Genomic DNA, 13,730 nt, shown 5'->3' with positions numbered 1-13,730 from the left:
CTACAAACTGTCTTCATACACTTTATTATAGTTTAATTTATCCATATCGTTCATATTGTAATATAGTTTGGGCACCTTTCCTACTACACTCCATAGAGAACCAGATCTGAGTCACATGATCATCTGTTCCTCTTTCAGAAACTCCACATACTTTCTGTTCATCACATCAATATTTCTCAAATATGTGTTTTTATTTTTAAGGTATATTCAGATCATGAAAACTTTCCAAAGCACTGTTATTTCAAAATTAATTCTCAGATTCACTCTTATTCAACGCGTCAATCTTTAGATCTTCATCCTCCAAGATTTCTGACATGCAGAGGTCAATTTATTGTTCAATTTAGGGAATAAATTATGGATAAAAACCTTTTCCCATCTGGCAAAGGACTCCATCTCTGTGAAATGCTTCAAAAGATGTCTGAAAGCTCATTTAACTGCTGTTTTAACATTCTAGTTCACACACAAATACACTTTTTTAACATGTTCATCTTTGTTTTTAATTGTTTTTGTTATTGTCACTATAACTTGTTGATGTTATACATTTGTTTTTTCTATTATCAGTTTATTACTTTCTAATGAAAATTTAGGTGGAGGCTTTAAATAAATCAGCCCATCTGGGTTTTCTGCCTCTCCTGCACTTTACATTTTATGTTATCTTTGTCATTTTATGTAATTCTAACTGTGCAAATAAAATAAAACCATAAAACCATACTATTATTAGAGTTTAATGTGGACAAGTTGGTATTTAATCTGAACCTAAAGCAGATGATGAATGTACACCATATGCCACAGTCACCAAAACAACTTCTGTGGTCTGTGGGGCAAGGTTATTATAGTTAACGAAAACTAACGAAATAACGAAAACTAGAATTGAAAAAACATTTTCGTTAACTGAAATAAAAATAAAAACTAGAGTTTTTAAAAAAGATAACTAACTAAAACTGTATTTTGTGGTTACAAAACTAACTAAAACTAACTAAAATTATAGTGGAAATGTCCTTAGTTTTCGTTTTTTTTTGTCAACTTTTTTCATTCATAATTCAGTGTTTCTATTTCAACATGCAGGAACACATGGTGAATATGTTTACTGAGACTGGGATGTTTACACTAGAACCAAAATACAAAACACCCAGAACTGTAAGAGTTAATAACCTTATTGGGGCTGAGATGATAAACCAAAGGAAATAAAGGAAACATTTATTATGACCTCTTTGAATCTCGCACCCAACACATAGCCCATTACAAAAACACTAAAACTAACACTAAAACTAATAAAAACTAAACTAAAACTAAGCATTTTCAAAAAATAAAAACTAAACTAAAACTAAGCATTTTCAAAAAATAAAAACTAAACTAAAACTAGGAAACTCACTCTAAAAACTAACTGAAACTAACTGAATTTGAAAACAAAAATTCACAACAAAATTCAAACTAAAACTAATGAAAAATCCAAAACTATTATAACCTTGGCTGTGGCGGTGAGGGGGCTTGTTTAATTACACAAACAATCTACAATAACCAACTAAGTGATGTTTATAGATGGTTTATAAACCAGTTATTAACCCTTTACAAAGTGCTATACATATTTCATCTTTAAATGTTTTCAACCAATTTCTTAAAGGTATATGAATCAAAGATTTAAGAATTAATTTTTAATCAAAATTAAAAATCATTAACATACTTAATATGGTGTTAAAAATGTTATAAGTGCAACTAAAACAATAATAAACAATTTATTGGATTTATTAATGGTAAAGTAACTATAAACTTACATTAATATACCATCTATTTGCCATTTATAAATGATGTAGTTAGTTAAACATTGATAAATTATATATTTACCATTCTAAATGGCCTATATTTGGTTTATAAATGATGATTAAACATCAATAAACTATCTAACCCAGACCCAGTTACCCTTAAAAAGGAACATTATGGGGGATATACCACAGAACAAGTGGACCACATAGAACACATTTATGATGTTTAAAAAATAAAAAAATACTAGCCCTAAATAACAAAGATCTGTGATGTGACATATACGTTACATTGGTTTATGGTATTTATGATTATGATATTTCTTATTTTTAATTTAATAAAACTAGACACATTTTCTGTTTACAGAAACACAAATGTGCCTTTTTCTTTGCATCTCCACCACATATGTAAAAATTGTGACATTAATAGTGCTGTTGAACAACAAATTCCATTTCAGATTTGTTTTTAAGTAACAAAATAATAATAAATCAATAATAAATAAATATAAATAACACTGCCTCATTTGACGGCTTCTCAACAAGCTACTGTAGCTGTAGAACACTGAAAAACACACTTATGTACTTGAGAAAACATACATGAACATTACTAGAACATTTAAAATGTTTGTGACACCGTGTCACCATAGGTTCTTATGGGTTAAAACATTTTATGTACAATTTTGCACCATTTTAGTGATTACAATAGTGAGCTATGCACATACACATACACCCCCTGTAGCTGTTAGCGTTAGCATTAGCATTAGCATTGGTTCAGGAAACTCTTCAGTGTGACTGTGGTTCAACTGTTTCACTCTATTAAAAATAGAAACTGATGCTGTGTTAACTTAAACATCTGCCATAGTTTATTATGAATTCAGCTTAAAAAGTTCAACAGTACATCAAATGTGAATTTATTCAATTCTTCTTTTTGTTGCAGAATAAACAAAATTCAGTACATACAATATTGAGAAACACATTTTTGTTACATGCCATTTTCAGTACACCCATATGAAATGACTAACTCACAAATAAAGTAAATACAGTGACTAAAGTTCACAAATAAGTTGAACTTACAGCTGCAGAACAGTCTTTATTATGTTTATCTTCTGCGTTTGCAGACATCAACAGTCTTCCTCTGTCAGCAGTCTCTGCTCTTTGTGGTCTGTTAGACAAAAGACACAGAAACTTTACACGTGGTGAAATATTCTGGACTCAAGGCTCACCTATGGTCTACTTCACCACAGATGTGTTACCACAGATACGTGTTTCCACAGCTAAACATGTAAAAAAACATTAAAAACTAAAGGTGTTTCCTTCTCAAACAGAAAGGTATAATTTCAGCCTGGTTATGTTAAAAGTTTGGTTACATGAGACACTTATTAATATTCACTGTGGTTTCTTAAAAGAACCAGTTTGATTCAACAAAGTCACACATATACACTGTCGTGGCAATTCTGGTCAATTGCACTAAGTTAGTGGGTGAGCTGGCCAAAAACAAAGCACTCAATACTCTGTTCAGCAGGTTTTATTAGCACATTCGTGTTCCATACACCGCAAAATCCCGAACAGCTCTTTCACAATACAACAAAGTCCCGTACACCGCTCGACTTATGTCTGTTGTATTTCCCAGCATTGATTCTTTAGTAAGCCTCAATGCGGCCCTATCTTCCTGCCCTATGCATCACATCAGGACAGAGCCCACTGGTCAACACGTTCCCCTCAGTCATGGTGTTAGAATTGTTAAGTTCACAGAGTCAGTTCCCACAATGCCTTGTGTCTTGAATATCAAGTAGGTCGCCACCTACTTCTCACCATGTGGGAGCTGTCCCACCATGCAGGAAACACCAAATTTCCTTCACAACACAAACACACTAACGCAGTGGTAGAACAGCAACTCCAAGTAAAGTTTCACTTTTTGTCTGGTGGCTTTGAAGAGAGCTTAGGTCACAACTTCAGTTCCCCCTCATAGACTTAAACGGGCTGACAGCAAGGTAAAATATTCTAATTGTAAACTGATTAATTTTTTAAGCTGTCTAAATATACGTTTTGCTGCTCCCCCCATCCACAGCAGTGCATTTCTTTGCTTCTGTGTTGCTGCTACTGTCTGCTTCAAACATACACGTGCTGTTCACGGTTGTAAAAAAAAAGCTGCAGTGTCTTTGAATTTAGGCCCCAAAACCACTGAGCTAGGTTTAGGGCAAAAAACGTCCTGGTTAGATGTTATAAACAACAGCTTACACAAGAAATTAATGATGTAAATGCTGGAAGTGAAGTAGTTATGAGGGTGTCGTGAACCACAGAAGTTACATAAAAAACACAAGTTACGTTAAAAGTTGTTTACTTTTGTTTTTGTGTTCTCCTGGTGAAATTTGGACATTTTTTCGACCCATCCTCCTCCCCTTCCATCATGTTAAACCAGGGAATACGGCCCAGCACAAAAAAATAATTCCTTCTAACTTTACATTAGCATTGTCTCCCTGCTGAACCTGGTCTCACAGGAATCCGTGAAATAGCCACAGATTTCGCTTAACTCAAAATCCGTGAAATAGCCACGGAATCACTCAAATTTCCGTGAAACTGACACGGATTTGGCTACAATGCAAGTTAATGACAGTCATATCCCGTGGCTATTTAACTGAAATAAAAATAAAAATGAGAGTTTATAAAAAACGATAACTAACTGAAACTGTATTTTGTGGTTACAAAACTAACTAAAACTAACTAAAATTATAGTGAAAATGTCCTTATTTTTTGTCTTTGTCAACTTTTTTCATACGTAAACCTTTTAGGTTGATATGAAATCAATTTCATCTATTTGGTTTTATGACTTAATAAACTTATTGGGGCTGAAATGGATCAGACAAAGGAAATAAAGGAAACATTTATTGTGACCTTATTGAATCTGGCACCCAACAAATACCCCATTACAAAAAAAACTAAAACTAACACTAAAACTAATAAAAACTAAACTAAAACTAAGCATTTTCCAAAAAATAAAACTAATCAAAACTAGCAAACTCACTCTAAAAACTAACTAAAACTAACTGAATTTGAAAACAAAAATTGACAACAAAATTAAAACTAAAACTAATGAAAAATTCAAAACTTTTATAACCTTGGTCTGGACAAACATCATCTTAAATACATTAAATTAACTCTAAATGTACATGACCATTAGTGAGGGAACAAATGAGTGTACATGTGTATCTTATACCAGATGAAGATACAATGTTGAAATGTCTGCAGCTTTGCTTTGAAGGGTCCATTAAGTGTGTGGGCACCTTTTTTTGTGATATAAAATATGTGAACTTGTGGAGTCTCACTTACAGTTAGAGCAGAGTGAACAGATCAGTGTGTGACAGACAGATGAACTTAGCTATAAATACTCTTATGAACAGACTTTCTCACCTTCTTCACTCTGTGGTTTTGTGCTCTGGTTTGACTCTGGGCTTTTATTTTCAGCAGAAACTGCAGCATCTTAAATAAAACACAGAGTGTGACTCAGTGAGAAGGCAAAAATAGTTGACAGCTCAGTCCTGCTGAGCAGCACGTCTCAATCTGAAACTGTCACCTTAACCTGAGGGACAGTCACACAAAGGCACTTTTAACTCTCTCAGAGGTTAAAGTTATTGAACATCTTCGTTTCTCAGAAACTCATATTGCTGTGTGCATTCCAGAAAATAAAAAATAGAATATAAAGCGAAGTAAATCTGTGTCCTCGTTTGAATAAGTTGATGAATTATTAGCTATACATATAACCTGGAGTGTTATCGGATGCCATACGTAACTTTTATTTTTCAAGTATTTCAATGTAAGTTATTTACCTACAATGATAGAATCCGTACCTCTTTGTCTCTTGATATGAGTGAATCCCAGCAGCAGCAGCAGCATCACAGCCGCCAGAAACACTGTGACGGCGATCCACAGCAGGACGAGGACATGAGGGGGGCGATGGTGGACAAGACGCTTCTTTTGTTTTTCTAAAACTGACAAAGGGACGAAAGACATTAATTTTTTTCTGGGAACATGACCAAATTGAGAAGCATGTAAAGATTAACTGTTGAAAGTACACTGTAAATTGTAATAAGTTCACTTTACTTAAAAAAAGTTAGGAAACCGATTGCCTCAAAATCTCCAAGTAAAGTAGCTAATTCATTTCAAGGTGTCATAGCTAAAAATAACTGTGTTTAGACAACTCAGATAATGGCAGTAAACTTGAGTAAAGTTAACTCAAAATCATTAGTTAGGTTGACTATAACATGTCAATTTTGACTACTTAAACTTGTGAGTTATCTTAATTAGGCAGTACTCATAAAAATAAGTTATCCTTACAAATGTAAGTGTTCACATTACTAGCAAAATATCAGGAAACCGATTGCCTTGATATGTTCAAGTAAGCTGAACCAAAAGTGATAAGTTATTGAAACGAAGACACAAAAGACAACAGTTTGAATGGAAAACAAAGCTTAATAATTAAACTTTTTTTGTTCTGAACACAAATACATGGAAAATGGGGCCCAGGCTGAAAACTATTTAAGTTTACCTTAAATACAGGGGTTCTCAAGTGTGGTTACATACATTGTTGAGGGTATTACTCCAAATTCAGAGCGTAAGTAAGTAACCTAACTAATGATTTTGAGTTAACTATACTCAAGTTTACTGCCATTATCTGAGTTGTCTAAACACAATTATTTTTAGCTGTGACACTTTGAAATGAATTAGCTACTTTACTTGGAGATTTTGAGGCAATCGGTTTCCTAACTTTTTTTTAAGTAAAGTGAACTTATTACAATTTACAATGTAGTTGTAGTTGAAGCTTATTGCACATTTCATATTGGCTCCCTTTTAACATTTACACACTTTATATGTTTTTCTAACACTTGTGTCTCACCTCTGACAGTCAGCCAGCCTCGCGGTGACTCTCCGACACCAGGGATGCTGCAGCTGTAGAGTCCTTCATGAGACTTGGAAACATCTTTGATGACCATTTTCCCGGATGAGCTGGGTTTGTAGGAAGCAGGTGTGTAGAAAGCAGCTGGTAGGTTGGTGGAGTTTGTCTTGTTTCTGCAGTGCAAAGTCACTTTGTCTCCCTCCATCACAGGCAGAGCAGGAAGGTCCAGGACGACAGAACCAGCTGAACGACATGTTGAAAAAGTCAAATGTTAGAGACGTTTTACGTACAAAAAACCTTGACCTAACACGATAGAATTCTGTGGGAAAAAAACAAATATATATGTATTTTTTTATAGTGTAGCCTTTATTCTTGCATTATTATTCTGGATTTTCACACTTTAACATTCTTTACAGATGAATCATCTACAAATATGGATAATATTTTTTTTTAATTAATGTAATATGATGGTAAGTGTTTGGCACCTTCTGCTGCTAGACTTTTTACCCTTTTTGTTTGTTTTAAGATTTCTTTTACTGTTATATGCCATAAAAATAATTTACAGATTCCCACTTTTATTTTAATGTATTTTTTTGGTTAATATTTGTAATAAAGGTAATTTACTTTTTTTTATGGCATTTGCAGCTAATGTTTAAAAAAACAAGAAAAACCCTGTAAAATAACTATTTTTTTCTTTTCTTTTACAGTGTTTACATAAGATTTTGAAGCTGGGCTACAACATGCACAGAGTTAATGCATTTAAGATGAAAATTAAAAAAATAAATTAACATCACACAGCTATAAAAAAAACAAAACAGAAATGGAATAGTTATGTATAGCGGTGTATTGTCTGCATAGTGACGAATATTACCCGATCTGTGGCAGAATAAAAAGCTGAACAACATAAATACATTAAGTTCTGTAGAAAGCAACTTATCTTATAACTTATATCTATTTTACTTATTGTAGTTTCTGTGATTTCTTTTATATCTGAAGACAAAAAACGATTAAATTTAGACTTTAGGGACAGATCGGAAAAAGTTTGTGATTTTATGACCCCAAATAAAATGTTTACACTTACACACTGTTTAGGAGCAGTTGTTGGCTTATTGCATTTACTAGTAAATCAAGAAATATTTGAAGGAAAAAATATCTGCTTAGCTTAGGCAATTTCTATCAAACTGGAAAAGAACTGAAGAAAACATTAAGTAAATAATTGTGAATTAGCAGGTGTTGATGTATAACAAACATACAGGTGACGCTGATGTTGACAATGTTGCTTTTCTCTCCTGTTTTGGTCTCACACCAGTACTCCCCACTGTCTGACTCATAGGCCTCTTGAATGGTGCAATGAAGTGTTGAGGTCTTCTTTATTTTACACTTCTGAATGACTTCTTTACGATTTCTAATCCCGCTCAGACTCGAGCCACCAGCACTCTCACAGTGAAAAGAGACGGACTCATATTCAAAGAACTGAAGTCTGTTCGACACTGTACGGAAAGCTGCACCTGAAATAGACAAACAGTGAAAAACACTGCTTAAAATATAATCTCCTAACATAAAAATTACCTGCAAAACTATCAGAAATCTAAAACAAGTTCATGTCTCTGGTATTCCTTTCTCAACATGAGCATTAGAGTGAATTTACTTTTTGCAATATTTGAATTCAGGTCAATTTTCTATTCAGGTTAAAAAAATTGGTAACACTTTACAATAACCATCATTTATAGATTGTAAACAGATGTTTAATCATCATTTATAAACCGTATATAGGCCATTTAGAATGGTAAATAGAAAATGTAATAATGTTGAACTATAATTTATAAATGCCAAATAGATTACTTTACCATAAACAAACATAATTATTAGTTTACTAATAGCTTTACACTCGTTATAACATTTTTAACACCATATTAAGTACGTAAATGATTTCAAAATGATTCTTATGCCTTTAAGAAATTGCTTGTAAACATTTAAAGATTAAATATGTATAGAATTTTGTAAATGGTTAATAATAATTGCTTGATTAACCATCTATAAACATCACATAGATGGTTAATGTAAAGTGTTACCAAAAAATTTTAAAGTTTTAATTGGTTTCAAGCTTTAACTTGGATTGGGTTTTAGGAAAAATGCAAAAAAAAATGCATGAACTGTATTTTAAGGATTAAGTATTTGCTACCCACCATATTTTTGAGTAACGCTCTCCTGAAAATGTGCAGCCGACAGAATGACTACAACCGTCACTAGACAGAAAAATGAAAATATCAGCCAAAGATGCATTGATATAGAAGAATATATGAATCTTAGATTGAGTTGGTACTCACCCAGTCTGAAGCAGAGAGCTGTAACCTCCATGCTGCCGTGATGCTGACTGACTGAGCTCTTCACTGAACTCGTTGCTCATTATGACTTCCTCTTCCTGTGCAGTTTTTTTTCTTCATGCTGTTGGGGTCTGACGCACTGTGGTTTCAACATTGAGCCATAATGAAACCTTTATTTAACCCTCTGAACTCTGGCATTGAAAGTATATTTCTTTAAATTAAATACAGGGTTTATTGTAGAAAGAAACTATAACTTCCCCGAACCTGGTCTCACAGGAATCCGTGAAATAGCCACGGATTTGCTTTACTCAAAATCCGTGGAATAGCCACAGAATCCATCGAATTTCCGTGAAACTGACACGGATTTCGCTGCTCCAGTCCTACCTTACCGATAGGAGCTTCTCCGTGCATTTGGGAGATTTCTCTTCTAGTGTGACCCCTCTTACTTGTGGGGTGCCTCAAGGGTCTATTCTAGGCCCTTTACTGTTCACACTGTACATGTTGCCCCTTGGTTCCATTCTCCGCAAACATAATGTGTCCTTTCATTGTTACGCTGATGATGTTCAGATTTATCTCCCCTTACAAATGAATTGTAAAGACTCAGCAAGACAGAAGTCATTGTGTTTGGGCGTCATAAACATTACAGCGACTGTGCTGATGCTCTGCCCCCCTCCTTGGTTTCATAAAACTGCTCTGTCATTAAGAGCCTTGGTGTCACTTTCGACGGTGATTTTAAACTAGATAAGCAAATCGGCTATGTGGTCAAAAGTGCCTTTTTCCAGCTGCGACTTTTGGCCAAGGTAAAACCGTACCTCTCTCCTAGTGACCTGGAGAAGGTTATCCATGCTTTTATCTCTACAAAACTGGATTTTTGCAACTCGCTGTATGTAGGTTTAGACCAGCGCTCATTGAGACGCCTACAACTCGTACAGAATGCTGCAGCGTGTCTTTTAACAGGCACAAAGAAACGTGAACACATCTCCCCAGTTCTGGCCTCTCTGCACTGGCTTCCTGTCCGTTTCAGAATAGATTTTAAAATCCTGATGTTTGTTTTTAAAATTTTAAACGGATTGGCTCCAGCATATTTGACTGAACTGATACAGGTTCACAGACCGACCAGAGCTCTGAGGTCTGATGAGTCCTACCTGGATGAGCCTAAATGCTAAAAACAAAAGGCGATCGCTCTTTTGCAGTGGCTGCCCCGAAGCTGTGGAACAGTTTACCGCTGCATATCCGGTCGTCAAAGACATTGGACAATTTTAAATCTTCTCTTAAGACTCATTTTTTCTCCCAGGCTTTTGAACCTGCGTGAGAAGAAAGTCGTTTCTGTGTGCTGTATTGTACATCTCATCTCATATATTATTAGATTAAATTGTCTTTTATTTTTATTTTGTGAGTTTATTGTTATTCAATTATGTATCTTGTATTGCATTGGATTTTTTGTTGTGATTCATTTATGTAAAGCACTTTAGTCAACCTTGGTTGTATATAAGGTGCTCTAGAAATAAACGTGACCTTGACCTTGACCTTGACAATGCAAGTTAATGACAGTCATATCCCGTGGCTATTCCATGGATATTTGTTCCTATTGGTTTGTTCCAAGTCACGTGACTTTCAAGGTCCCGGCGGTCAGAACAAAAAACATGGCGGACAGTTCTCTCATTTTTAGTGAAAAAATCAATATTTTGACTTAGTTTCTGCATAAAAATGGATTTTGATCACATTTCTAGCGAGAAATATATGTTTTATTTTCTAAATATTGACTCAGTGAATGTACATAATCACTTTGTATGTTGGAATAGCCACGGGAGAATTCTGACAGACCTGCTGCTGCATCTGTTCTGGGGTTTTGGAGACTTGATGCTCTACATTCAAGTTATTCACCAACAGTTCTGTCAGATCCTTGTTAGTGTAGTTAGTGTTTGTGATGTTTATCTGGTCAGCATTAGAGGGTAAAACCTGCAGAGCTCTGCTGTTAGACGCATTCTCATCTGAATACTTCTCCTTCTTAGAAAACATAAATTAATAAATTAGTGCCAAGATAGAATGAGGAACCAAGAAACAATCTTCAGACATTAAACTTCCTCTGTTGATGACCAAGACGTCATCTACTGTTAACATGTGTTCTGTGTTCATTTTAAGAAGCAGCTGGTCAGAGACTTTGACAGTTGAGAGCGAGACACCAAGAGAGAAGCACGATGGCTGAATTCAGATGGATTATAATGTCTTCATTTGTGATGCTGCTGTTCAGCTTTAGAGGTAAGAACACAAGTTTAGTTAGTAACGTGGTGAGTTTAGTGAACTCTTGGAGCCAAATATGAGACACAGTGCTGCTTCTGGTGCTTTAATGTCTATTTAATGTCTTTAATGTGTATGAATGGTGCTATACAACTAAATGTGCCTTGAAACCAAAGAAACACAAACTTATCTCAAACTATCATCACACTTATTATGAACATGACAGACAAATTCCTATTTTAGTTCATTTTTTATATTTTATCAACAGAAGCAGCTGGGGGATCTTCCTATGTCAGAGTTGGAGATGAAGCTACTTTGCCTTGTGACGATGTGGAACATGATCATAAGTGTGACAAAGTTACCTGGTTGTTCACTGATTCAAAGAAGACAGTCACACTGTTTGATCGTGGACAGATTCACAAAGATGCTGCAACTAAATCAGACAGACTGAGTGTTACAGAACAATGTTCTCTGGTTATAAAGAATGTCACAGTGGAGGATGGTGGTTATTACACCTGCATAAAGATCAGATCAGGACAATATGATGAAGCTCACCTCTCTGTTGTCAGCAGTGAGTATTTAAGTCATAAAGTTTAACTGTCTTGTTAGAACAAAATACTGAAATATTACAATGATTCTGATTCCAGTGATGAAGTTAATTTTACTCTTGTTGTCTTTCTCTCACAATATCTCCATCTTCACCAGTCACTGAACAGAAGAACAATGATACAGTCAACTTGTTGTGTTCTGTGGATGAAGGTGGTTGGTGTTTCTACTCAGTGAAGTGGCTGCATGAGGGAAATGATGTCACAGGCAGAGAGACACCACAGGATCGCTGTTCAGCAGGAGTGACATTTACAACATCTGACTTCAATCAGAAGTCAAAGAACGACTCATTGAAATGTGAAGTGACAGATTGTAACAGTGAACAGGTGCTTCTGTTCCCCTTCAGCCCTCCTCAGTCCTCAGGTGAGAAACCAGGTGAGAATATGATGAGCTGTTTAAACTCACTTCAAACTGATGTGGATGATTGTTGCATCTGTTGCTTATTGTTTTTGTATTCCATAAGGTGACAAGGCCGCAACAACAACAACAACTAAACAAACAATGAAAGTATCAACTACAACCACCGCATGATATATATATAATATATATATATATATATATATATATATATATATATCATGCTCTACTTCATAATTATTTATTCATTGTTTTATCTTTTTTAAGTACTTTTTAAAACTTTTTATTGTTATTATTATTGACCTATTATTATTATTATTATTATTATTATTATTATTATTATATTATTTGACTTTTATTGTTTTGAATCTTATTTTATTTTTATTTTTTCTTGCCTTACTTTATTTTTTATCTAATTAATTTCTAGTCTGCCTCCAGTGTTTCCTCTCTGCTCCATGTTGAGATGGAGCTTCCTCAGTTTGTGCTTTGTTTTTAACAGGATGGAGGGTGTTTGCTTGTTTCTGTGTTTTCTTATTTTTAATATTGATATTATTATGATTTCTTTCTCCTTTTTTATGTAAAGCACTTGGTGCTGCATCTCTCTTGTATGGAAGGTGACATAAAATAAAGTCTGATTGATTAATTGATTGATTGATGTATGTAAAGAAAACACTTTAGTCACTTTCAGAGACACGGAGAGCACAAGAACACGCTAACAAATGTGTGATGATGATGAAACCTGCGACTATATTGAACATTTCTAACTTCTCTCTCCAGGCTGGTGGAGGATCATCTATGTGCTGCTGGGTTTAGCAGCTCTCATCATAACTGTTGTTGCAGTCAACATGTGGACAAGAACTAAAGGTGACAACGTTCACAGAAGACACTTTTAAAAACAGGAAGTTTGAATTCACCTGGATTTTTATGCTGGAAGCTAAAGTTGACTCTTTTATTTTGTCTTTTCAGGGAACAGAGCACAGATGGGAGAAAACAATGTGAGTCTAAACAACAAATTATGACTTTTTCAGTGTAATATTTGTTTTCATGCAGAATCTGAAGGATGTTGTTTTTGTTTTTCACAGCAGCGTAATGATGAAGATGAAGATGAAGGTACGGTGCACTATGAAAACGTTGGAGAGCCTTCTGTCTCCATCAGACTCCACTGATCAACAACATCAACTCAGCACAGAGTCCACTGCTGGTAGATATCAGCTCAACATATGTAGAAAACAGAAATAATGAAATATTGGCTTTCTTGTTCCTCTGTATTAGTTTTTAACTTTGAGCCAGACAAAGACACTCAGGTTCTGATCTGACATTAAGAGACGCCCCCTGTTGGTGAAACTTAGTTTACGTCATTGTTTAACTCTCACCTACCCATAAATATTAAGTCAAGTCGAGTCAAAGTTTAATTATAGACATTTAAAAACAACCTCAGTTGACCAAAGTGCTGTACAGTTATTAAAATACAATAAAAATCATACAATATACAAATATAGTTATAAATAAAAACAATGAAAACAATAAAATACTAACAACAGTAAAACAATAAAATAT

The 13,730-nt window shown here is 34.5% G+C and overlaps 1 protein-coding gene across 1 annotated transcript; it reads right to left on the bottom strand.

Annotated features, from left to right (window-relative positions):
* Positions 1-5,563: 5,563 nt before the first annotated feature.
* Positions 5,564-6,966, bottom strand: LOC131989150 (carcinoembryonic antigen-related cell adhesion molecule 20-like). The gene is made up of 2 exons (XM_059354349.1): positions 6,649-6,966; positions 5,564-5,743 (listed from the first exon to the last, which is right to left on the bottom strand). The coding sequence occupies exons 1-2, from the start codon at positions 6,851-6,853 to the stop codon at positions 5,574-5,576; spliced, it is 375 nt and encodes a 124-aa protein (XP_059210332.1). The 5' UTR covers positions 6,854-6,966; the 3' UTR covers positions 5,564-5,573.
* Positions 6,967-13,730: the final 6,764 nt, after the last annotated feature.

Source organism: Centropristis striata, chromosome 17 (genome assembly GCF_030273125.1).
Source record: "Centropristis striata isolate RG_2023a ecotype Rhode Island chromosome 17, C.striata_1.0, whole genome shotgun sequence".
Lineage (NCBI taxonomy): Eukaryota > Metazoa > Chordata > Actinopteri > Perciformes > Serranidae > Centropristis > Centropristis striata.
Note: the sequence above shows the minus strand (reverse complement) of the source record. Positions and strands in the feature narration are given on the sequence as shown.

Coding starts and splice junctions, on each gene's coding strand:
- LOC131989150 (XM_059354349.1), bottom strand. CDS start 6,853: ATGGAGGGAGACAAAGTGACTTTGCACTGCAGAAACAAGACAAACTCC. Junction 5,744..6,648: donor AGGCTGGCTGACTGTCAGAG/GTGAGACACAAG, acceptor TCCCTTTGTCAG/TTTTAGAAAAACAAAAGAAG.